This window comes from Pristis pectinata, chromosome 13 (assembly GCF_009764475.1).
Source record: "Pristis pectinata isolate sPriPec2 chromosome 13, sPriPec2.1.pri, whole genome shotgun sequence".
NCBI classification, from domain to species: domain Eukaryota; kingdom Metazoa; phylum Chordata; class Chondrichthyes; order Rhinopristiformes; family Pristidae; genus Pristis; species Pristis pectinata.
Genome location: NC_067417.1, coordinates 39,261,942 through 39,289,461, shown reverse-complemented (window position 1 = coordinate 39,289,461; position 27,520 = coordinate 39,261,942). Strand labels below are relative to the sequence as shown.

The following is a 27,520-nucleotide window of genomic DNA, read 5'->3' as shown; positions in this document are numbered from 1 at the left end:
ACACCAGAACAAGGGCCCTGGTAAGTGGGAAGGGAGTGTGGGAACCAGAAGCCCAGTGAGTGGAAATGGAGCGTGGGAATCAGGTCAAGATGAATTGAAATGGAGCACGAGAAATCCATATGTCCACTCCTTATAATCTAGGATTATCAAACTTTATCCTCTGAACGTTTAAGTAGGCAACCGAGTTCCTGACTCTTTCTTCTCCATCCACACCACTCCCCATACATCAGCACCATCTGCTTTTACCCTCATCACTTAGTCCTGCAGCTTCCCTCTGAGCACTTCCTCCAGCTATCACCTTATTTTCCCCACCTGTGGTTCTGGTCATCAGAAGGCCAAAAAAGTTGAAACCAGAGAGAGAGAGAGAGAGAGAGAGAGAGAAATAAACAGAATTAATATAGAAACAATATTCAATACAAATCAGACTCAATGGATGGATATGGATCTACAGCATAAACCCAGCAGGGATGATTAGATAGATACCCAAACAGATCAATGAACATCTTGAAAATCCTGTAAATCAGGGACCTTCAATACAAAAATCCACATCAGCAGCCAAGCCCCAAATACCTGCCATACAGGAAGCATGAAAATGCTTTTAGATCAATCTCATTGGCATGAAATATGTCCACAATGTTTATTCCTCATAAGCAACATCGCACCTACACCCTATGACGGATAAACAGAATACTCAAACAATTACATTCAGCCTTCCATGAAATAAAGCAGCATCAATTGTATAGTTTAACATATCTGGAACATCTCAAACTCTATATCCCACATTATACTAAAATTATTCTGCAAGTTCTAATTATATTCTGAGTATGAATCATTCTATAATGATCTCCTCTGTACAGATAAGATCAGAAATAATGCATGGAAGTAATGATTACTATTTTGTATTAACAAACTGCAACATTATCACAAAGATAAATACCTTAAAAGGGTTAATCTCTTTTCACTGTTGTGGATTTATCGTCCAATATTCTTGTTACCTGAAACCATTGAGGAAAAACCTTCCTCAGCAGATTGCCTTTGTTGCCTGTGACTTTAACTGACCCATCTATTCTCACCCCTTCATCCCTTGAGGGAAAAGTACCTGGCATCAGCTCAATACTCCACTCGACTAGTAACTTATATCATGAGAATTCACAGCATAACTCACACCTTTGAAGCAGGTCGATGCTCTTACACACCAAACTATCACATTATCCTGTGATCTTCAGTAATTCTTAACAACATCAGTACCTACTAAAATTTAACTCTACAAATCAAACTGATAAAAACTCTGATACAAAATTACTTTAACAATTAATTTAAAAGCTGAGAGGCGACTGTATTCAAATGAAGTGTTGGACAGTGACTTTAGACGATCACGTTTCTGTAAAACTCTGATTATCCACTATTCTAACAATTTGGAAATCCCAATGGTTTGGCACCTGGCTCACCAGGTGATGCTTGCTGCCTCCCTTGCACTCACTGGGCCTTTAAGGCAGTGTAACTGACTTACTCACAAAAATTAGGAATCATATACGTGGTTTTGGGACAGTTAGTTCCCAATTTTGGACTTTGATCAATTTAATCATTAAGTTGAATCGACAGTTGGATTTCAGATCTGATCACTTTTAGGGTTGTTTATCTTTTTCACACAGACACAAGGTTTTTAATATGGATTTGATAATTGACTGGTGTCTTAGGTGGGTGAATTTCAAATTTAACAATCTTCATGGCAATTTCTGTCAATTGCATTAAAAGAATTTTTTAGCTGCTTTTATTTGTGCTGCTGAATTTAATCTTTTAAACAGATTCCTGTTAAATAAAATCTCTTTTTTTTGTGTACAGTTTGAACTTCTTACTTCATTGAAGTCACTACATAAACACATAGAAAGCAATCAGCTGCCACCAGAATTTGATGGAACTTTCCCCTACTGTCACAGTAACTGGATTTGCTTTCGCATGGTGAGTGTCACTTGAATGCATTATTTGATGCAAATTAGATGCTAGACGCAACCACCAAATTAAAAAGAGTCCACAATATAATTAAACAGCCAAGACTTAAGGGAAAAACCATTTGTCAGCCATTTGGCGCGCCTTATGATCAGTGGTGTCTGGTCATTATTGACAGTAAGACACAGCCTCACCAAGAACAGAAGGAAGAGAAGTGAAAATCAAAACTAACAACAATTATAAATAAATTTAAACAGTGTACTCAGTAATGTAAATTTTGCAATATTTAAAATTCTGCGAGTGTAGGCAGTAGAAGATGGAAATATCTTGCATGATAAATGCTGTCAAATGATCAAAATAGTGTGATAAAAGAAGTTTGGCTGGCCAGTGTGGAGTATCTGAAGGGTTGAGTTCAATTTCTGCATGTTCAGCTACTGTGCATTAAACAAAAATATCGCCATTGGTGCAAATGCTGAAAGGCCTTTGCTGGACAATCAAAAGACACATTAATATTTGCCCTTTTCCTTGCATGATATGTATGGAACCATTCTTATTTTTAATTGGAAGTAATTTGATATGTTCAGATGCAGGTTAGTGACAGAAGCATCAAATATTTTTAACTATTGGCTACCACTGTTTATGGTGCAATTAGACATCTCATTTCTCAAGTTGATCTCTTAAATTGCAAGAGACAAAAACTAAACATTAAAAGTATCAGCATAAAAGATTACGGTCCCTTTTGTGCAGGGGAAGACATATAGCCACCTTTACGGATGCGAACAGATTAGCATTCTAGTGATTCTATAATACAAAATGAATATTGGGGCAGATTTATTGGTCAATGACAAGCATTGTTGTCTTATCGCTTATTTACTTTGGCAGTCATCCTAATGGGAACTTGTGGATAGACCTGACAGGATTCTCTGTAGTAAGGTTCTGTGTTGCAAGGTTCTTGTCTCAAGGAGCATCATGTAAGGGCAGTCAGAAGTATATGGCCTCAAAAATTCATAATGCTTCTGAACTTTTCTTTTAAAAAATCAAAAATTAACAAGCCATTATATACTTTAAAAATATTCTTAAATCTTTTCAAGAATTCCTTTTAGGTAGTAGTAACCTTTTGGAAAAGTCTTTTTATATCACCAGCAATAAGTTGAAACTCTTGGAGCAGTTCCAGTCCATTCATGTTAAACAGGTAACAATGGCTGCATCCCTAGGACCAGGCACAGAATTCTTCGGAGAGTTAGTAGCATTCCTGTCAGTGGTTCAGACCACAACCTACTGGTCAACTGTGAATTGCTGACAACAACTTCCCAGTTTCTGCATTGGTATAACTATGCCAAATATTGGCAGGATCCTTTTTTTTGGTTTAAAAAAAAGTGAGAATTGTTGCACAGTGCCTAAAATGTTTACTTCAAAGAGAATGTGAATTTTGTAGCATCAGTTCCCCAGTAGGAATCATTGGTGGAAAATGTGGTTGATTATTTTTTTTCTATACAAGCCCAATGATGTTTTAAAAAAAAATTTCATTACCCTACCTACCTGCCTTTTCCCCATAACCCTTAATTCCCCCACTATGCAAAAATCTGTCTAACTGTGTCTTAAGTATATTTAATGAGGTAGCCTCTACTGCTTCCCTGGGCAGCGAATTTCACGGATTCACTGCTGTCTGGGAAAAGCAGTTTCCTCTCATCTCTGTCCTAAATCTATTCCCCCGCATCTTGAGGCTATGTCCCCACGTTCTTGTCTCACCTACCAGCAGAAACAGCCTTCCTGCCTCTGTCTTATCTATCCCTTTCATAATTTTAGGTTTCTATAAGATCCCCTCTCGTTCTTCTGAATTCCAGTGAGTATAGTCCCAGGTGACTCAATCTCTCCTCATAGGCTAACCCCCTCATCTCCGGAATCAACATGGTGAACCTCCTCTGCTCTGCCTCCAAAGCCAGTATATCTTTCCTCAAGTAAGGAGACCAGAACTGCGTTCAGTACTCCAGGTGCAGTCTTACCAGTACCCTGTACAGTTGCAGCATAACCTCCCTGCTCTTAAATTGAATCCCTCTAGCAATGAAGGCCAACATTCCATTTGCCTTCTTGATAACCTGTTGCACCTGCAAACCAACCTTTTGCAATTCATGCACAAGCAATCATCAGAATTGTGAACCTTTTCATCCTAGAATCAACCTGGTGAATTTTCTCTGCATTGCTTCCAATGCTAACATGTCCTTCCTTAAATATGGAGGTGAAAACTATACACAGTACTCCAGGTCTGGTCTCACCAGCATCCTGAATCAAAATTTACAAGTTTTTCATTGTATTCCCATTTGCAATAAAGGCCAACTTTCCATTAGCCTTGCTGTACCTGCATGGTAACTTTTGTATTTTATGTACTAGGACACCCAGATCCTTTTGTATGGCTATATTTTGTAGCTTGACTACTGTTAAATAATAATTTGTCTTGGATGGTATTGTGTTTTTTCTATTGTTGGACTGCTCCCATCCAAACAAGTACAGAGTACTCCATCCCACTCCTGACTTTTGCTGTACTGATGTTGAAAAGCTTTGGGGAGTCAGAAAGTGACTCATTCCTTTGCATGATACCCGATCTCTTTCACCTGCTCTTACAGCCACTGTATCTCTGGCCATTCATTGGCGATACCAGAATGTTAATGGTGGAATCTCAGAAATGATAATGCCATTGAATGTCCAGAGTAAGTGGTTAGACTTTCTTAAGATAGAATAAGATATCTTTATTAGTCAGGTGTACATCGAAACACAGTGAAATGCATCTTTTGTGTAACATGTTCTGGGGGTAGCCCGCAAGTGTCGCCACGCTTCCAGCGCCAGCATAGTATTCCCACAACTTCCTAACCTGTATGTCTTTGGAATCTGGGAGGAAACTGGAGCACCCAGAGGAAACCCACGCAGGCATGGGGAGAACGTACAAACTCCGTACAGACAGTGGCCGGAATTGAACCCGGGTCTCTGATGCTGTAATAGCATTACGGTAACTGCTCCACTACCGTGCCTGCCCTCTTCACTACTGTGCCTTCTTCTGTTGGAGATGGAAATTGCCTGCTGTTGGTAAAGCTTGAATGTGACTACCATTTGTTAACCCACTCCTGATTGTTGTCTAGGTCTTGCGATATGCAGGTCTGGGTTGCTGCATTTTCTAAGAAATTGTGTCTAGAATTTAACATTGTACATTTCTGACCTTATGATGGAACGAAGATCAATGATGAAGCTGCTGAAGATTGTAAGGTCTCAGTATCACCCTGAGGACTTACTGGAGTGATGTTCTGAGACTGCCTTGATTGACTTTCAATAACCACAGCTGTTTTCCTTTGTGCAAGGTATGACTGTAGCTAGTGGAAAGTTTCCCTCTTGATTCCTATTGACTTCAGTTTTTCCTTGAAGCATGGTCTAAAGTTCCTTTGATGCCAAAGCCAGCCATGCTCACCTCACCTTTGGGATTCAGCTCTAGGGGAAGGGTGACAGATTTCTTTCCCTGAAGAATATTACTCTTTTTTAGTTTCAGATTATTTATTTAACTGAATTTAAATTCTCAAGATATCACTAGATAGTTATTCCAGTCATAAACCATAGAATGCTGGAAATCCTCAGGAATTATCAGACAGTATCTGTGGTGACAGAAACAAAGTTAAAGTTTCAGGTTGCTGACCTTAGAAACAGCCACATTTCAGGACAGTGGAGCAGTTAGGTTACGTAATTATAGTATGGCAAATGTCTGTTCAGCTCCAGCACTGAGTTAGAAAGATTATTTGGAGATGAGTAACAGGGTGCATTGCATTGAGCAGTATGTGAGGCTAATACTGCAGATGTTGGCTGAGATTTGATAATGCATTCATTGTTCTTGACCTGGAGAGCAAGATCGTTAAATATTTGTGACCTTGTGACCATGTTCTTGGGTTTTTGCTCCTAATATTAACCTCATTTGCATCTTCTTCCCACTGTATCTTGACTGTATATCAGGTGGGTGTCCTGACCAGCAGCAGAAAGAGGACCTCTTGCCTTCTCTATCCATTGACTAAAGCCTGCAGAGCTGTGTCTGAATATTGGAATGCCAATTCTCACCCATCCAGCAAGCTTTGGAAGCTTGTGGAATGATTTCAACTACTTGTTGAGCCAGTACACCTTTGCTTTCAGAGGTGTATGTATGTTTCAATCAGCACTAACTAGCGTCATCTAGCATTGCTGAAATCTGAATCTGAGCATGGAGTTTTTGTGCTGTGAGTCAAATTTGCATTACGATCCCACTCCATTTTTCTAGCAGAATACAGTTGAAGTCCATATATGTTCTCCAGCAGTGGCTATTTTTGTGTGAAAAAACTGCAAACAAACGCAGACACCGTCTGGAAATGCCCAACTATGACCTCCAAGAGACATTGCCAACTACCCAAAATAAAACACCTACTGTACCTTTCTCCCAAAAGCTACTTCCCCTTTTCATTTATTAGTCTCTTATCTCCTTCAAATGAATAATAGGGTAAATAATCTGTTTACGTGATCTTTGTATAGTTTGCAAACAATTATTTCACCCATTAAGAATGTTAAAACTAATGTTAATAGCAAAGTAAAAAAACTAATACATTTATCAAAAATAATATTTCTTTGGAACTAGATTGTAAATCATAAAATTGACAATTTCTACTTTTTTCATCTTCTGTATGTCGCCTGGAAGATATTTACAGTGTATAGAAAATATGTCTTCTAAATTTTTTTCAACAAATTTGTACCCCTGCAGAAACTGGAACAGCTTATGCAGGGATGTAAAGGTGCAAATAGTTTCATCCAGAGCAACATTATGAGCCTGAGATCAAGTAAACTTCCAGAAACTACTGAGGTAATTGTTAAGATTTTATGTTCTAAAGCATTTTAATAATTTTCACGTACAGCAATCTGTGAACTTTAACCACAACTTTGCAGATAGACAGTCCTGCAAAGACCTCTCACCTCCAATAGAGAAATACAAATTGATGAAATCAGTGCAATTTTCTCTGTTTTTAAAATGTTTTTAAAATAAGTAGTGAAAATAAGATTTTAAAAAAAGTAGTTTTTAAAATAATAGATTATTTGATTAAGATGTTCAAATACAGTAAGCCTAAATGTTTTTATACATTTGTTCACTTTTTTGGGATCTGGGCATTACTGACAAGGACAGTATTTATTGTCCAACTGTAATTAGCCTTGAGAAGGTGATGGGAAGCCATTTCCCTGGACTGCAGCAGTCTTTGTGGGAAATGTATACCCACAGTGCTGTTAAGAAGGGAGTTCCAGGATTTAGACCCAACAACAATGATGAAATGGTGATGTATTTTCAAATCAATATGCCCTGTAACTTGAAGGGGAACTTGGAATGGTGATGCTCCCAGACACCCCAAGCCCTTGTACTTCCTGATGGTAGAGGTCACAAGTTTGAAAGGTGCTGTTGGTGTATCCTGGCCAAGTAACTGCAGTGCACTTTATAAATGGTACACACGGCAGTCACTCTGTGCCAGTGGTGGAGGAATGAATGTTTGTGGTGGTGGCTGGGGTACCAATCAAGGGAGCTGCTTTGTCCTGAATGGCATGGAGTTTCTTAAGTGTTGTTCGAACATCACGCATGTAGGCAACAGTCAGTATTCCATTACACTTCTTTCTTGTGCCATGTAGATTATGGAAAGCTTTGGGGTGTCAAAAGTTACTTGCTGTAACATACACAGCCTCTAACTTGTTCTTGTAGCCACATATTTATGTGCCTGGTCCAGTTGTGTTTCTGGTCAATGGTTACCCCTAGTATGTTGCTGGTGGGTGACATGGTGATGGTAATATCAGAAGTAAGTGGTTATATTCTCTTGGAGACTATCATTTCCTGGCACTTTTGTGGCATTAATGTATTTAAGATAAGATAAGGTCTTTATTGGTCACGTGTACATCGAAACACACAGTGTAATGCATCTTTTGTGTAGAGTGTTCTGGGGGCAGCCCACAAGTGTTACCACGCTTCCGGTGCCAACGTAGCATGCCCACAACTTCCTAACCCATACGTCTTTGGAATGTGGGAAGAAACCAGAGCACACGGAGGAAACCCACGCAGAAATGGGGAGAACGTACAAACTCCTTACAGACAGTGGCCGGAATTGAACCCGGGTCACTGGCACTGTAATAGTGTTACGCTAACCGCTACACTACTGTGCCTGCCCATTTTGTAACATATCATCCCATGCTTGAACAATAATGCTCTTTCTCTTTCTACAGATGCTGCTTAACCTGCTAGGTATTATAGCATTTTCTGTTTCATTTCAATTTTCAGCACCTGAAGGTTTTTGCTTTTTAATCAGTTGCTTTATATTGACAGATATACCATTGGGAGCACATTGTGAACATCTAAAGTGAAAGCAAGTCAGAAGTCAGTGTGGGCAATCCATGCAAAATTTGGATGCATGCAAAACCCACATTGTATTGTTCTCCTTATCAAATATGATCAAAATAAACCAAATTGTTTCCATTTTGAATTATGTCATGAAAGGAAGAACTCCTTGAAGATATGTGGTTGATTTATTTATCTGGTTTTTCAACATCACTGAATTTCTTACAGTTGATGGATGATAAAATTAAACATGAATCCTTTAATTTATTTGTGCCTCCCTCACTGATTATTTTGTTATAATTGGGTTGAAGAGGGAACCAAGACAAATTAGCCAGGGATGTTTTATAACTTGCAATTAGCTATTTGAATCATTATTCAATATTTGAACAATCTATATAATTACCCTTTGAATGAGGAATAAAGGAATTTAGCTTGGTAATGAGACTGGGAAATTTGGATTTACAGACAATTCATTGATTATAGTTACAAGCCCTTTCTCTGCATAAATGCGTGTATATAGCCCCAATCTTGAATCCTATGGGAGAATTCTACCCATACCTTTCCACTAGCTATTCAATTTTAAACATTTTCGGAGTATGGGTGGGATTCCCTGAGCACTTTTTTTTGTGTCTTTTAAAATATGTTATATTTTGTCTGGTGTAAAAGCGAAATGACATGACAATCCTTTTCCAAGAGGACTTCACCGTTTAATTCCAGAACCAAACTCTGGAATTACACTATTTTTGTACCAATCCAAAGTTATAGTAATAATATCTAGATTCCTTTTTGCCCAAAATAAGTTAATATATTAGTTTTACTACTCTGAAAATTGAAAGCTTTTTACTGTAAGCCTAATAGCAAATGATTACTGATTCTTCCAAAGACATGGGTTTTTACCAAATATGATAGTTGATGTGTTGATATTAACATTGATGAGTGTTATGCAACTGATATATTTTGCAACTTATGCATATAATTTAACTTTGTTCACAGGAGGCCAGAGTTCTTTTGCAGGAGTATAAGCAACTAATGAAGAATGTACTGGAAGATGCAAGTTTAGTTAAATTGCAGCTTGAAGGAGGAGTGATCCTTGCCAGACTAAGAAAAGAGGAGTCGTATATCCCTGGAACAGGAATGTTCAGGTAACTTTAAAGATCTCTTTTACAAAGCAAAGAACTTGAGTTTTGGTATCCACAGTCCAGTTACTACTTGTGCCGATGCCATAAAGGGAAAAAAGATTACAGTCTTGCTTGAGCCACAAATATATGAGGAAAAAAATGTTATGCTAGTGCTTGAAGTTAGCAGAGATGCATGGTTGTAGCATTACTAAAGCACCATGTTCTGGAAAGTATTCTTAGACTGGGTCACCCACAAGGAAAAGGAGAAAGCATATAATTATCTAAAAACTTCCATGTCTTCAATACATAATAAAATTTTCTGGGCAGAAAATTATTTTTGACTTATCCATTCTTGTGATATAAGAAAAAAAACTTCACAATCAACTTGATGTTAGTATTCAAAAAGAAGTCAAGAACACAACTTTTAGCTAGTTTCTATATTTTTGGTATGCTTGATAGTGTGCTTAAGTTGTTTGTTCCTCCTGTGAATTTTCTTATCTTTAATGGATACAAAGTCAAGGGCTTGGATGTGTAATATTCACCTATGTGCTTCTGGTAAAGGAGTTCCATGATAATCTCAGGGTTGGGGTGTAAAATGTTCATATATGCTTTTAACCAGGGTCATTCCGTATTGAGAGCTGTGAAATGCAAAATCTCCCTTTATTTGTTTTCCCATCCTTGTTAAACTTTCCTGAAAAATGTCATCTCATGCTACATTAGATGGAAATTCAGTAAATGGTGGAAGGAAAGTCAAGGAAGGAGATGACCAGAGTATAATGTGATTTCATTATTTTTAACACAGGAACATAAATTTATCTTCTAATGGTCAAGTATAAGCAATACATAGTGAACTTTATACAAGGGAGCCCTTTACATCATGTTGTTTAAGTATATTCTTTTCATTAAAGTGGTATTAATTAATGGACTTAACTCCACTATAGAATTCTGTGACAAAATTAAGTATCAGAAACCTAAAGATTGACGGCAGCATAAATCCTCAATGGTCATATTTACATTACCAGATTCCACACCTGTGATGGTTAGAGAGAAGTGGTGGGGAATTAAAGTGGGTCATCTCCAGTAGCTATTCTGGAAACTGATGTACTTTCATGCTATCAAGGAGTAATAAGTAGAAAAAAATTGGGAGGAGGCTAAAGAAAGGTCTTTGGGAGACTCCAGAAATAATGATGCAAAAGGAAATGAGGAGTTTTTGCAGTTGATATACCAGCTGAGACCTCTCTAATCTTCCATTGTCACTGATTTGTTATGTTGATTGTCCAACTTCCAGAATTTCCTCCAGCTAACTTGGGAAGATTGATGTGAATGGCCTTAATTTGTAGTACAGTGAAACTCTGATAATCCTACTCACTCAAGACTTAGCTGGAGCCAGTCTGGTAAATTTTGCAGATTATTGAATGTTACTCCTATTAATGCACCGACGGACATTTACTTCAGTAGTTTTTGGAGTTAAGTGGCAATATAATAAATTTTCCAGTGAATTCAATAAGTTGAAAGGGAGTGTAGGAACCAGGGTCCCGGTGAGTTGAAAGGGAATGTGGGAAATGGGGCCGCAGTGAGTTGAAAGGGAGCATGGGAAACATCATCTCATGAGCCGGATGCTGAACCATCAGGATTTCTGAATGGCTGGATAGTGGATTATCAGAGTTTTACTGTGGTAAGAAAGATGAAGCTGCTGTCATTAGCCAAATCGCTCACATCATGTTCAAGATTTTCAAGTTCAGCTTCAAATACACACAACAATCTGTTGTCAAAACCTGCAGAAACTTTGAGATTGTTGTGTATTTGTAGGTCAATATGGAAATCGTATCTATAATGTGAATGATTGAGTGCCACTCTATAGGCAGCGATGTTTCAATCCTCTTCCACCAAATCAGGGAAAATCAGTAGAATTGTTGTGAACTTAAGTAATTTTGAACTAGTCTTACGGTAAAATAATTAAAATCCTACTCTTTGATGCAGGAACATTTTATTGCATATTAAGCCACAGTTACTTCTTGGCAAAATATTTATGTTAAAATGTGATTTTAGATGTGTATGGTAATTATCACAGATCTTTAAAATGCAAAAGGATTTTTAAATGTAATAAATGAATACGTTTTTGTACTAGTGAGCATTGTTTAATTGCTGACTGCAGGTTCTGGCTGAATAATGGTTCCTGCCAAGGATTTTGTTTCTCTCCATGGCAGTTGAGGCAGATCCAGTCCATTCACAACTTTGCAACTCCATTCACATCTGCAACTCCATATCATTTCCTTTACTGAGACAGTCTACTTCCACTTTCTGAACTTGACTGAATTTTGTCCCTGCCTTATCTCATCTGATGCTGAAAATCTCACCCATGTTTTTGTTATCTCTTGACTATCCCAAAGTTCACCTGACTAGCCACTTGTATCCACCCTGCATGAACTTAAGATGATCCAAAACATTATGCCACTTTCCATCATTCTTTTGCATGTCATACACTGTTCGTGGTTTGGCAGTGCTTGGGTTTTAATATTTTCATCCTTGTTTTTAAATCCCTCCATGGCCTTCCTCCTTCCTATTTCAAAGGTTTCTTCTACCTCTGCATGTTTTCACGATCTCTGTACTTGAACATTTCTTTCCTCTTGTGCATTCTTGATGCTGATCACTATATTTTCATTTGTCTAGACCCTGAGCTATGAAATTACCTCTCTAAATCCCTTCACATCTCTACATCTCTCTTTCATCCTCTTTAAGGGTTTCTTATTGTCCAGACCTTTGGTCATCTTGTCTCCCTTTTTGCTCGGTGTGAAATATTTGACTTATAATCACTTATTTAAAGCATCTTGATGCTTTAGTGTATTTAAGATGATGTATGAATCCGGGTTGTTGTTTTGACCATTCTATGTGCAGTTTTTATGTTTGCTAAGTCATAGATTCATAAAGTTGTACAGCACAGAAACAGGTTCTTTGGCTCAACATGAACATACTGACTAAGATACCTATCCACACTAATCCCATTTGCCTGCATTTGGCCCATTTCCCTCGAAAGCTTTCCTATTCATGTACCTGTCCCAAGTGTCCTTTTAAAAGTTGTAATTGTACCTGCCTATATAACTTCCTCTGGCAGCTTGTTCCATATATGCACCACCCTCAGTGTTGCCCCTTAGATCCCCTTTAAATCTTCCCCCTTCTCTCCTTAAACTTAGTCTATACTCCGCTACCCTGGGAAAAAGACTGTGACTATCTACCCTATCTATGCCTCTCATAATTTTATAAACCTCTATAAGGGCATTCCTCAGCCTCCTTCACTCCAGGGAAAAGAATCCCAACCTATCCAGTCTCTCCTCGTAACTCGAGCCCTCCAGTATTGGCGACATCCTTGTGAATCTTTTCTGCACCCTCTCTAGCTTAATCACATTCTTCCTGTAGTATGGCAACCAGAACTGCACAATGAACTCTAAATAATCAAAGAGCTTTATTAGATAGAAATGATTCCTCGTGTTCAATAAAGAACAACTAATATAAGATATAGTTTTGGTCATTTAATAATGGGAAATCTGTTTTGATTCGTCATGCTTAATCATAATAAACTCAAGCTGAACTATGGCACTGTAATTCCACAATACTATGAATTTCCCATCATGGCTTCTGTGAAAGCTGGGCAGAAATTTCAAAGAAATGATTAACATGGCAGAGGTTCTGACAGGAAGATCTCTTAAAATTAAGATTACTGTGTGATTCAATAGGCTTGCATTATAAAATAATCAAATACAAAATACTTGCCAGGTTAAAATGCCTCATAAATCAAAATCTCTTAACAAATTTGCATGCCCTTTATCAATTCTAGGGATTCCCTTTGGCATAGAGAGAACATTCTTGTTCCAGGATAGATAATATATTAAACTTGTCTTATGTCTTCGAAGGTTACTTGTGATACCCATGACAAATAATTTTCAGTCTTTCTCTTGTTGTTTTGATCACCTTGAACCAGGTGCTGCTGCTACATTTTCGGGAGAGGGTAGGGAAGTAAATAAACTGTTATTGAAATTCCTTTACTTCCCAGAGAGTCACTTGGACAATTTCTCTACCTATTCTCCATCCCAATTCTTCCCATTCCTGAATATGTCATGATATAATAGACTAGAAAGAGTAATACTTCTGAAGTCAGAATGTTATGTGACCTGGAGATGGTAACGTTCACAGGCACATGATGCCTCTGTCCTTTAAGGGTTTGGGATATGCTGCCAGAGATGTCTTGGTAAAATATTTTTCTATTCATTGATTTTTTTCTGTATGTTGCTGTTAATGACAGGACCAGCATTTATTGCGCATGCCTACTTTCCCTTGAAGAACCACATTCTTGAACAGCTGCAATCCTTCCAGGGAAGGTGCTCTCAAAATGCTATTTGATAGGGTGTTCCAGGATGTAGATGTACTGACAATGAAAGAATGGTGATTATATTTACAAGTCAGGAAGGATCTGCAGGTGGTCATGTTCCCATGTACCTGCTACCCTTTTCTGTCTTGGTAGTCAAGATTGTGGGTTTGGGTTGGTCTGCAATGCACCTCAAGGATAGTATGTACTGCTGCCAAGGTGCTTAGTGATGGATGTAGTCTATCGTTAAGGTAATAGATGTACCACCAAACATGTGGATTACTTTGATAAATTCATCTTAATGATCTTCAAGTGGATAGCATTCTGTCACATTCCTGCTTATGCCATGAAGATGATGAAAAGGCTTCAGGGAATCATAAATTTAACCAATCACTTTTGAATACCCAGCTTCTGACCACCTATTGCAGGCATAGTTTTTTTTTTGCAGATAATCCAAATAGTTTTATGGTATATAGAGGTCTCTTGGATGTTAGAAGTGAATTCAACAGCAGTCATGGCATTGAATGTCAAGGAAAGATGATAACTTGTGGAGGTGGCCAACTCAAGTCTGAATATTGACCAGATCTTGTTTTAAAAAAAAATCACTTTTGCCTAACCATACTTAGTGATGTTGGACCAAGACTGTTACAAGATCTCCCCTTCCAAACCCACAATCTCCACTAAGAAAGATGAGGCTGGCATGTGCATGTTTCCCTTCACTCTGCACACTGTCATAATTTGCACACAGATTGCCCCCTTCATTGTCACTGAGACAATATCCTGGGACAGTCTACCTAACAGCACCTTTCAGCATCTGCACAACTTGGATTACAGAGATTTAAAAGGTGGCTCACCGTTTTTTTCTCTCAGACAATTAAGGATGGGGAATAAATGAAAGAGGCAAACATTCTAATTTGATGACAAAGACTTAACTACAGGTAGTGAAGGTTTTTATTGTTCCAGCATGCTGTTCAGTGAGGCATTCATTTAAAGGAAAAATACTCTAGATTCATCATTTCTGGTGTGCAGGTTGGAAGACCTCATTGTGAGTTGCTGATCCAGTGTGCAGCCTTTAGTGTGGATAATTGTAAGAAGCAAGGAAAGATTTTTTTCTCACTCAATAATGAGTGTTTTTGATTCAAACCAAACCAAACCTTGCCTCCTTTGCTGATCAGTAATTTACAACTAATAGATGTTTGCAAATGAGTGGCTAGTTTGACCATTTCAGAATCAACCGCATTGCCATGGGCCCTACAGGTAAGAATGGAAGATTTCCTTCCCTGAACTAGTGTAATTGTTACCATTGCTAATACTGGCTTTTAATATTGTTTCAGCATCTGAATTTAAATTCTTCAACTGTTGTGATGAGATGGGATTTGAACTTGTACATCTGGAATATTAACCTGGGCTTCAGAGTCACTAGACCAGAAAATGAATCCAGCCATGGCTGGATCTAAATTCCAGGACTGCTCACAGTATTATGGGCATTGGGGATCTAGAAACCAACTCAACAGCACTTTCTCAAAGGCATTTAGCGATGGGCAATAAATGTTGGCCTTGCCTGGGATGGTCACATCCTGCATGTGGCAGTGGTAACTGATACACTTTATGCTGTTGTATTATAGCAGCCAATTATTAATATAGTTGCAACTTGAAAATAATCACCTTCATTTCTAAACTTCACCTTGCAATAAATAATTCTATTTAAACGGCAGGGAAAACGGGCAGTTTCCTCTTCCAAGCTTTCCTAATTTGGGATTAGATTGTAAAGGAGGTAGTGTTAGATAAAAAACTGCGAATATACCTTGCATTCCAGTGTGAAATCTAGTATTTTATTTTCCTGAGGGGCCATCGGTACCGATTGGTGTGCAGATGCTGTTAGGTAGACTGTCTCAGGATATTGTCTCAGTGACAATGAAAGGGGCAACCTGTGTGCAAATTATGACAGTGTGCAGAGTGAAGGGAAACATGCACATGCCAGTCTCATCTTTCTTAGTGGAGATTGTGGGTTTGGAAGGGGAGGTCTTGGGCCAATATCAATATCAATAAGCAAACTTCAAAAGCAGTGCTTGTAAAGGGTCATAAGCAGCAAACACTGAGAGAAACTGAGGAAATGTTATAAGCTGCAGGATGAGTCCCAGTGGCAGTATGAGCTTCCTTAGCTGCAACATGATGAGAGTTCATGCGTCTGGAGTAGCATCTGTGAATAAGTACATGATATTGATAGCTGTTAGGAGAAGTTTTTGAGATGGTGGTCAGCAGCCACATAAAAATGAAAAAATAGTTTATTTCCAAAACAACTGTAATAACAAAAGTATATTATTGTTTCTTATTACTAAGTTTTACTTCATTTATCAGTAAGGACAATTCTGAGTGAATGTCTTTGAACCTAAGTGAGACATTCCACGCAGATGCCATTCAGAGATTCACGTGTGGCTTGTACGCTGAACATTGCAGCTCGTGAATGAGCCATGTGAAGTTTAGTCTGACAAAGATGAGAAATTTTAGACTTCTGGCAGAATCTTGATCTAACAGTTATTAAATTCTGACTTTGCAAATAGCTATCCAGTTTCATGGTTTGCTATTAGAGCTGTACTGTGGTGTTTTCGTCTGGCCGACGAGCATTTATTCCCATGTGTTCCACTTACGACCAGTCTGGATGTTTGTCATGCTAGTTGGGCTCTAGGGATGCCAACAATTCCTGAAAATCACCAAGGCTGCCCCAACTACTTAAAACAAAATGGCACGTGATACCATATGAGAGAATTGTGTGGAGTGCAGGAGGAATATTTGGATCTGAATATGGCACAGATATTTTGCTGGCACTAACTACAACTTCAGATATCTCTTTTAGAGATCAGAAGGTCAAAATTTAACAATTGAGTAGGCACAATTGGCTGCAAACATCTTTGAATTATCATTCCTCCCATGGTTTCCTCTTGTTAAGAGATGCACATTTGTACATGAAGTAGAATGGTGATTGCATGTGGACAAGGAGGAAATGGGTCCAACTTACTAACGCTGGGGAGTAGGAAACATTTTACCTTTGAGAGGAAGGTGTGAAAAACTAGCTTTTATTTAAAACAATTCTCAGCTTTATGTATTTTTGGACCAATGTTTCTTATGAATGGTCTTTGGAAGTGGTTTGGTTTGTCAGTCTGGCCCTCCTGCAAAAAAAAAGTTGTGCAACACTGCAATGGCTAAATCAAAGGCTCCTCTGCCCTAGGAAAGTGGCCATCCCCCCAGCTAGAGCCCAAGGACAGGTCACCACTCTGCCTGCTTTTCTTCAGACACAGTTTTCCAACTTTTTTGTCTTCAGCCACTCTCATCCCTGAAGTTATAGTCAATATATTGTCAAATGAGAATACAATATAGCCACAGATTTGCAGTATCTGTGGAGAGAGAAAAAAATTATCCATATGCTGTGTAGGTTGACTTTCTGAAATATAATTTAAGTAGTTAACAATACAGTCTAAATGGATATTAGCAGATCTAAATAAAAAACCCAAATGGCTGATTCTGAATAGTAAGAATAATTTATTTGTAGCATTGGTAACTGCATGTTTCCTCATGATAATATGTTTAATCAATTCAGTGCATCTGACCATGTAATTTTCTTCCTTCCCTATGGAAAAGCATCTTTTAATAAATCCTTTGGATATCATACTTGAGGCCTTCATTTCCCACTGTGAGGAACCAACAAAAATTGAACTCTTTGATATCTGTGACACAACATGCTGTTGCTTCAAGTTGTAAAATTATTTTGTTTAATTTTTTTTCATACTTTCTGGATAAAAGTGAGTACTTCTGTGAATTAGCATTTTGGCTCACTTTATCTTGTTTATTTTTGACATTTCTGACCCTCTTGTTCTGTTGTTTGTTGTATTTTTACTGCAGACAAGCAGTTTGCCCCTAAATTTCACACTTAAGTCTGGCATCTGCTTGGGATTACCAGTAACAGGACTGTTTTCCTTCCCATCGGGCTCTCCAAAAATGAAGGTGTGAAGGGACTTCTCTGTTTGTCAGCTTTGTTAAGCGATTGATGCTGGCACAATATGAATGAAGTCTGGGCAATCTCCTCATTAGTTAAGCAGTAACCCCATTGAGGCTGCTGATTAGCATCAGCAAAGCATTGATGTATTTGGACCTGAAATAAAACCAGCTAGCTGTCTATTTAGGCATTACTGCGTATGGAATTGGAGGCGTTATTCTCGGTTTATGCCAATTTGGTTATGACCATTATTTGAAGCACTGGATTGTGTTAATGGAATAGATTATATTTCTGATTTTATGAATACAAAACAAAATCACAAGGTTAAATTGCTTTATGAAAATCTTTCTTCTGAAGGTTTATTTCAGATATGTGAAAATCTAAACTCATAAGGTTCAGATCTGTTTTTCAATTCAAGCTTTAGCAGCTTCCTTGAGCATATCTTACATACGGTTAGGATGGCTTCCTGAACAAATTCTGTTGCTCATTACACTAATACTGTTTGTGCTGAAATTTAATAAAGCTAAGACATTAGAATTGAGTAAAACAATAAAGCAAAATATATGTGAACAATCCAGAGTTACTAGGATTCACAATAGTACAGATTGGAGACAAATGAAGGCAAAAGTAGTGGGAAGTGGTGAAGCTCAAGAATAAACAAAAAGTACAGTGTTGATTAAAACAATGTTGCCATAGAAGAAATAACACAAGATAAGTAGGGTGAAGAAAATGAAAGAAAGAAGAAAAGTGAAACAAGTTCTGTAGGTAATCAACTATTTAATTCTGGTCATTTTTTTTTACAGAGATACAACTGAAACTGTTACAGAATTGTATAACAAAGTGGATGAGGGAATCCATCAGCTGGTTATGTTATCTAATAAGCGCATTCAGGAATTAGAGTTTCTGATGGAGTTCAAAAAATATGAAGGAGAGTTTAAGGAGGTAAGAGATTCAAGAACCAAGTTTAAGAACAATAATTCATGTGAATTCACCATAGATTCATATTGGAGTCTTGTTATGTGGAAGTGATTAGGCAAAGACTTCAATAAATGAAATATTTGTATGTTGAAATAGCAGTATTATGAAGGGAAGTAGCACATTCAGCTCCTGAAGCCTGCTGTACTATTTGGTTGAAAGCTGATCTGGACTTCAGCTCCATTTTATCTATATGTAATTCATATCACTACCTATTAAAAATCTAGCTTAGCCTCAGTCCTCCAATTGTATCAGAAACCACAGCCTTTTGGTGAAAAAAGTTACAAATTTCTATTATACTTGGTGGAAAATGTGCAATCATGGTTTTGCTTCTGAATTGCCTAGCTCTAAATTTTAAGCTGATGTATTCCTGTTTTTGATTTGCATGCCGGAACAAATGTTTTTTTTCATATTAACTGAATAACACTTTGAACACAACAAATAGATCATCCCAACGTCTTTTACATGCAGCAGAAAAGCAAGCTGTCCTCATAATTTAACTCTCTAAACTACAGTTTGATTCCAGTGAGTCTACACTGCTGCAATGCCAAAATATTCTTCCTGAGGTGCAGTCCTAAAAACTAAGATCATGCTCAGGAGCATTTCAGACCACAGCTTCGTGGAATTGAAGTCTAATTTCCATACATTTGTATTCCCCTTTGAGGATAAAAGGCCAATACTTTATTGAATGAGGAATGAAATAGAGAAGTTAGATAGTCTTGCTACAACTGTACATTATTTGGTGATAACATACCAGAAGTACCGCATAAGGTTTTGATTCCCTTATTTAGATGAAGGACATATTTGCTAATGAGGCAGCACATACAAGTTTCTGTAAATTGCTTTGGTATGATGGCAATGTTTTGCAGTAAAAAAGCAAATTGTGTTGTACTTGCTGAAGATTAGAAGAATGACTTCTTTTTTCTTATTATTTAAAAAAAAATCAGACTTCTATCTTTCTTTGGACAGCTTCATGCTTAATCATATTGATTTCATGTTTTAATTCTTTCTACATTCTTCCATCTTTGGTCTTTTGTTTTTGCCTTTTTGCTCTTATCATTATTTACTATTCTTCCAAATAATATCATCTGCAGACTTGGAATTACATATTTCTATTCTTTCATTCAAACCGGCAATAGATAGGGTGAGCAATTTAGGCTCTAGAATAGATCCCCAGGAAACACCTCTTGTGTGATCTTCTCTACTATTATGCTCTCTTCCCTTTCCATTCCCGATTCTTTCTGTATCCTTCTGCTTCAAATCTTTATTAATTGCATTTTGAATACGCAGCTGCCTGGCTTTTAGCTTTCCATCCACTATTATATCTGCAGCTATTATTTTAACAAGCTGGAGAACAAATTTCAGCATATGTTGGTGGACAAGTCCAGTTTCTACAAGAAGCACAACAAATGGAAGCTTATGAATGGGAAAGAGATTTATTTCTATTTGTAAATAATTCCTATTTATTATGGATGAGAAACCCCCAAGGAAGATCGTTAAGTCACCCCATTTCAATATTTCATTGATTTGTAAATCTAACATTTTCCAATTCACTACTGTGTCTGGTTCCTTTTGGAGTGAAGACTTCCTGAACTTATTTCTAAACCTGTCTTAAATTATTTTAGTAAGTTCATCGTAGTCGTTCCTTCTGAATGTGTCTTTTCTAATCCATTTACTGTCTTGTATTGGACTGAAAAGTTTCTGCTGGAAACCTCCTTTCAAGTCAGAGTCCAAAATATCGGTTTTGAGAGTAATCAGCCTTTCTAAATCTACAACATTCATTACTTTATAAATACTATCCTATATTTACAGAGAAAATTTAACAGCACCCAACTTAATATTGGTACTGCAGCAAATGAACTCATTTGTTTATGAATAAAATAAAAAGATAATAAGTTTGATGTAAAATCCTTTGTTCCTGCTTGTATTTTATCTATTGGAAAATTCCAGGACTGAATGTTGTTGTCTTTTTCTACGTATCATACTTAGTGAATGTAGATGAGTTTGTTTACACATGTTGAAGCTTCTGTAGGCCTCCTGTAATCCTTGTTTTGTCAGGTGAGTAGCTGGATTGAGCAGGTCGGAGAGAAGCAACTGGAGAGGAGTGATCAATTGGAGGATTCACTGGATTTGTTGCAAAGCTCACAGGAAGAGTTCAAGAACTTTTACAATATTGCCCAGGTAGATATAAATTATTTTGGCAGGCTAATTTAGTTATTGTGTCATTCACCTTCTATTTGACTTGTTTCTCAGGATAAAGGATGTATTGGTTAAACGTATTTATTTTGTACACTTCCGTGTTGAGTAAGATTACTCTCATATGACACAGAAGGAAGCCATTCGGCATATTGAGTAACTCCTAGCTCAGAGCATTCTCAACAGTCCCATATACCCACTTATTTTCTTAATAACCTATTCACTCTCACACATCCATCAAAATCCCCTGATTCTAACTCCTCCCATCTACTCTAGGAGCAATTCACAGCAGCCAGTTTACCTACAGCATGTCTTTAGAATGTGGGAGGAAACGCACGTTATCACAGGGAAAACATGCAAACTCCACATTGACAACACTGGAGGTCAGAATTGATCTGGAATTGAGCCTCGCAGCTCCAGCAACTAACTACTGCACTACTGTCCCATCCTATTGATTTTCAGATTGAAAACATTAGGGATATGAGTAAACTGCAGTTAATCATATATCATTTTTATAGTGCTTTAATTACCCAACAATATTGAAAAGAAGTAGATTGGCTTCAATCTGCTTGAGTAGTCATGTCGGATGCATAAGAGAACACTCAAATACAAATTACTTATCTCAAAGTCACCTACAGATGTAACAGGTATTACTGGTATACCAAGTTTATTGCAAAATAGAATAATTTGTTAATTTAGATTTAAGAGCTCATTTTACATTCAGCATTTTGAAATATCTGTCCATCTTGCAGCTTGTGGCAAATTAACATTTTATCCTTTTTAAGGTTTGTAACATGTATATTTGCAGATAATTGTCAGTTCAGATGATAATATGATTTATTTATTCACTGAGATGATGATAAAAATCTATAAACCAGGTTTTGACTAGGCTTGCTTGATATGTTTATGCATTCACTGACGAAGTGCTTGTTTACTTTTGCTGCTACCCTAATGAGCAGAAAAAAGTCCCACAAGATTTGTTAAGAATTGAGAGTGATAGTTGGATCAGCTGTTTACCAATTTTGAACTGACCCTACAGTAACTCGTTATTCACATGATATACTTTAATTGTCCATTACCCCATTTTATTTTGCCCACTCCTTTTTTCACAACGTTCCCTGCCCCAACCAACCTGGTCCATGCTATGAACAAATATCCATTTTGTAAATGACTCTTACTTGTCATGGATGACTTATTTATGCTTCAGGATATTGCCCTTAATCAGTGTTGAGAAGCTTGAGTAGTAATTTACACTCGAGTCTCTTGGCATGGTAAATGGCACATCATAAATTAATATTATTGATCATTATAATTGGTGTTAATCAATTAAAGTTGCCTTTCAAAAGAGCTGTCTGTTCAAATTAAAGATAACATTCTGAAAAGACAGGATTGCTTAAAATTGTCTAAAAGTTGAGAGGTGATAATAAATCTTTCTCTTCTCTGGTTACACTGAGGTGGTGACACTCTGGTCTTAAGGCAGCTTAGATAAGGTGTGGGATGGGAGCCCCTATTCATTTGCATGAGGATTCTCAGGATGCAGAATAGGGAAGGTAAACATTTTTTTTACATTAATCATTTTTAAATGTCATGATGTGAGACTCTTAAATTCCTTGACAGAAGGCAATGCTTAATCCCTAACTTTGCCATTTGACAAAACCTGTCAGAACATGTTAGATTGGGGCCTCAGAAGCTGTCACCTGACACCTAATGACCATTAAAATCTCACTGCATGTTGTCACACAACTTCAGGATGCAGAAGCCCAAAGGGATTTTGCCTATATTATCTCTAACAAGTGAGAATGGGATAGAAAGATCTTGAGCAGCAGGCCCTGTGCAGGTAGATAGTAACTTGAATGATTTTGCCACAGATTCATTCCTGGTGCAGAATAGTAATGTTGAAATATTCTCAAGTTAAATCTTGCAACATTACTGGAAGATGGAGGATTGACACATTTGAGTCAGAAAACTCGCACATCTTACAAGCCTTCCTGAATAAATAAGAGACCAGCATTATTTCTGTTTCTGACTCTACAATATTTTGCTGTTATTTGCTCTATCAAGTCAGTGGAAATATCAATGGAATATTAACTTGCAAAGCAGTTCTGTATTTCTTTAATTTCAGAATCCTGAAAGTAAGCATTCTAGTAAAATCTATTGTTTCTTTCTCATAATTAAGGCATTTAACCTCTTAATTTCTTTGACACTTCAATTGCAGTTTGCAGGGAACTTTAAGGTTCAAAGTTTTAGTAAATCAAAATACATCTTCCATGCATGACACCACATTTAACTTAATATTTAGGTAAAAGTATTTAGCTAATGTTTTTAAAATTGTTATTGCATGTGTTGTGCTAACTAAAATAAGGTGCATGGATATCATGGTATTGTTGCTAGAAAATGAAATGAGCTCTTTTTTCAGAATTAAAGTTTATGATTCTCAGGAACATAGTGCTCTTGTTAATCATTTGATTGTGCTTCATTTTTAACAACTGTCCGCCTTTCATTATAGAGGTATTGTAGGAAAGGCAAGGATCTCTTGAAGAAGCTGGAACAGTGGCATGACTTTAAGTCGTCAGAATTGCATGCTTTTGAAGGCAAGCTGCAGGCATACAAAAAACAATTTGGAGAATTTGTAAAGAACCTGGATGAAAGCAAACTGAAGATTGACAAGACTTTATCATTATATGAATTTTTTGATAAGGTGGGTAAAAGGGTGCTGCTTTGTTTCTTTTAGTGATTATAGAAAGCGTAAGATTCATGCAATAAACTGGACATAAGGAAATTATTCAATAAACTACTCAAGTCAACCAGTGCTTACCCAGCATTTCAAGTGGATGAACACCTGTTCAAATTTTATCCAATTATTTGACACCTAACAAGCAATTTTTCAAAATTTGTGATTGTAAACTGCAGTGGGATAGCCTTTCGATTTCAGTATCTATTACACCCAGGATTCTATACCCTGTCAGACAGCTAAGAAAGGTGGTGGGGGGGAGGGAAACAATTAAAATGCTATATAACCTAGTAGAGAAATTAGAGTTTTTATAGACAATTAAATTAATATGCTATTTGATAGCATTTAAACATATGAAATGGTGGTGGGGGGCGTCATCTATTTTCTTTTCAACTTTGATGGAAAAGCCTCTGTAACTTTAGAAACCACTTTTCAGAGATTATTCATCTCTTCTGCCAAGGTTGCAGCAGGCAAGCGCCGTAATCCATATGTATAATCACCATAATGTAACTTTTGAAATTTAAAAGAAACACTCTGATAACTGATAAGGTGTTGAGTACTACATGTAAAATGCTTTAAACTCTGCCACTTTCACATTAATTTGTTTCAATGTTTTCTAATAGTTCTTCCTTCCGCAATAGACATTACCATTAGAGTTGTACCACTCTTTTGTACAGCGATCCTTCTGTAAACATTCACCACAGAAAATCACTGTAGAAATTAATAAGGATCATTACAATAAAGAAAGAGTTATAACACGATCTTGGTGTTCTGGCAGCTGCATGTACGTTTATTGCATCATCCACAAAGATAATCAGATCATGCTTCTGGTTACTTTTTAAGTACTTCCCAGTTCTTCGTTCTATTTGGAGAACACTTCTAATAACATATGTTTAACTTGAGGTGTTATTTTTATAATTAAACCATCTAAGAATACCCTTCCGCAAATCTTAAGGCCGACAAAATGCAAACAAGACAAACGGACAAGTAAAAAAAATTGTCATCAAAAATTATCTGAGATAAATTTCCTGACCTGTAAATTTGAAAGTCCTTGAATCCAACTAGTTTGTGATAATTAGAGAATGGAAAATTGTTCTAGTACAGGTATTGCACTGCCTTTTGTTTTAAGCAGTCCTACACCATTGTGCTCAAGTTGATTTAGTTTTATCTTTAAATATTTGAAAGAAGCAAGATGGAAAATTAAATTATCTACTGCACAATAAATTAAAGGTTGGATTCTGTTTTCGTAATTGAAACAGAGCATTTTTATTCTTAACCATCCCCCATCCCCAAACAAAACTAGTATAAAATAAATAGTTTATTCTGCTTAGGTTCTGTGTAATCAAAGATATTGTTCTGTCATCAAACCTGCTAACAAAACTTGATCATACTTCCATAATTTTCATTAAGAATCTTTACAGGTTGTAACAGAATCAAAATATATTTTCAATAGGCAAAAACACAAACAGTAATAGCAATCAATGCTAGTTCATTGTCGCAGGCAGAAATAATGAAGAGTAATTCATTTCACTGAGGAAATATTAGATAAAGGGCCTAGGAAGCTGCATCAGAAGACAAAGGAAAGCCATTCACATTATCTGATGATACAAGGACCAGGGTATACAGATTTAAGGATTTGAAAGATACATGGGCAATATGAAAAAGAATGTTTTTACTCAGCAAGTGGTAATGATTTTGAACTTGCTGCTTCTGAGTGTTGTGAAATTGGGGATGGCCATTTGTTTTAAAATGGTTAGGTGCTTGAGAGAAATAAATTTGCAAGGTTGCAGGGATAGTAGTGGGGGAATGGGATGGAATGGATGCAAGGATTCAATGTGCATTGTCCTCCTGTGATGTAATGACTGTCAAACTGTTTTAAAGCTAAAACAAAATAAGTGCTAAAAGAAAAACACATTTTGCTTTGAAGTATTAGGTACATTTTATTAGACTACTATCTGTAATCAGCTTCAAAAATTAAACTGAGGCAATAATTAATTAATACTAAAATATTACCTTACAAAGTTCTTTGCATTTTTTTTCATTTATTTGGCCATTGTCGAGCATTGTTGTGAGATCAGCTAGGCAACTTGCTCCCAGCCTGCTGCCCAAATTACTTTGTATATGCCATGAGGAAAAGCAGAAGAATGGCTTTCCTGACCACTTTTCATCTCTTACACTGCAGAAATGCTTTGCAGCTGTTTGTCATCTCCCTGGAAACCTGGGGTGAGATTTGAACTCTCTGTGCCCTGCTATTCCATACTTTGTTCGTTAACATGCGTTTTTTTGTGCTCTAGATCAGGATTATGTTCCTAATGAAAGATGGAAAAAAAATTGAACATGTTTCCTTCCCAAAGAATCTTGATTATTTTTGAAATGTAATCACTATTAGGCAGAGTAATGCAGCAGACAATTAGCAGATAGAAAGCAAAAGTAAGTTGCCAGTTGAATCACTGGATGAGAATTGGATTTGAAATCTTCACTGCTCTGCATAATTCAATGGAATCTATCACATTTATTTAACCCGGTAGTAAAGGCATCAGTTTAATGTCACATTCATGAGACAGTACCTTCTACAGTACACTTAAGTAAATCCGGGACTGGGGCTTAAACCCATGACCTCACTCAAATATGCATACACTCTGCTGTGTCAAGCTAGCCATTCTACTGGCACATTTTACTTGGCATTGTTATTTCATTCAGATAGTTTACCAACTCTAGCATTATTTGAAATGTGTTGAAATAATTAAGGGGTAGATTTTCAAACAGCAAGTCTGGCATGAAGCAGGCATTATAGATCAAAGGGTCATTGTGAAATTGTCTTATTTCCAATGTAACATGCTTATTAGCCTTAATAAGCCTCTCACATGATTTTGAATGCTCATTGTATTCAAATACCTCTTTGGGTTTGGCCTTAGGTTAGTAGGCAACCAGAGTCAGGGATCTGATAGTGAGATAGGTGGCAGGCTATGGTGGTGGAGTACAGTGAACAAGTCTCTGGAGTCTGAAGTATAATAACACTTCCAGAGTCCAAGGTCTTCACAGCAGAAGTTTTCCAAATCCTGAATGTGTCCCACAGAAACTATTGTGGAAGTTTCATTAGAAAACTGAAGCTTTCCGTCAATATATACAATTAACATCTTAAGGAAATGCAGCAGTTTGCAGTTAATTGGGAGCCCAAGTTTAAGTACATTTGGTTTAAACTATTATTATTTTAATCTTTAAAGTGTTGAAACTGTACAATTTAAAGTGACAATAAAATGAATAAAGTTTAATTTTTTTTGGATATCTGTCAATGTCATAAATGTTCCTTGCTTTTGTATAGCTGGCCACTGCGCACACTGCTTCCTCATCCACACTGTGTGGGGTCTCTTTGATCAGAAGCCTGCTTTTGGAACTTAATTGACACAAGTGCAGGTGATGGAGCAGCAAGTGTGGTGGTTAGGCAGTCACTGAGGTGGATCAGGTACTAATGTTGCACAGCCCACATGTGGTTCATGGGTAGGATTTAATGCACCACTCATCACGACCAAGTGTTATATCTCACTGTAAAAAAAATGATCATGTAGCCATTCCATTGTTTTTTTTTTATTTGTAAGTTACTTCCATCTGACGTAGTTGCTTGACTGGAATACATCAAGGATCTTAGTGCGTATTTACCAACAATTGGACATGCTGTGTTTCAGTCACAAGTCTCTTTTTGCAGTAATTCTATCTAATGGATCCCTGGCAATTTCTCAATACAGGTAAATGAAATATTATTTCTCTAATTGTGCAAAGTAATGCAGTAGTTCAGTTGATGTTCACAAACTCTATTCAAGTACTGTTTAGCTTCTGGGCA

The 27,520-nt window shown here is 37.1% G+C and overlaps 1 protein-coding gene across 1 annotated transcript in view; it reads left to right on the top strand.

The window, feature by feature from the left end:
• Positions 1-27,520, top strand: part of plekhg4 (pleckstrin homology domain containing, family G (with RhoGef domain) member 4) — a 103,697-nt gene that overhangs the window by 36,129 nt on the left and 40,048 nt on the right. Inside the window, exons 9-14 of the mRNA XM_052028712.1 lie at positions 1,843-1,959; positions 6,707-6,805; positions 9,305-9,453; positions 18,584-18,722; positions 20,814-20,936; positions 23,458-23,649. Coding sequence (XP_051884672.1) covers positions 1,843-1,959; positions 6,707-6,805; positions 9,305-9,453; positions 18,584-18,722; positions 20,814-20,936; positions 23,458-23,649 — 819 coding nt within the window. The remainder of the gene's footprint in view (positions 1-1,842; positions 1,960-6,706; positions 6,806-9,304; positions 9,454-18,583; positions 18,723-20,813; positions 20,937-23,457; positions 23,650-27,520) is intronic.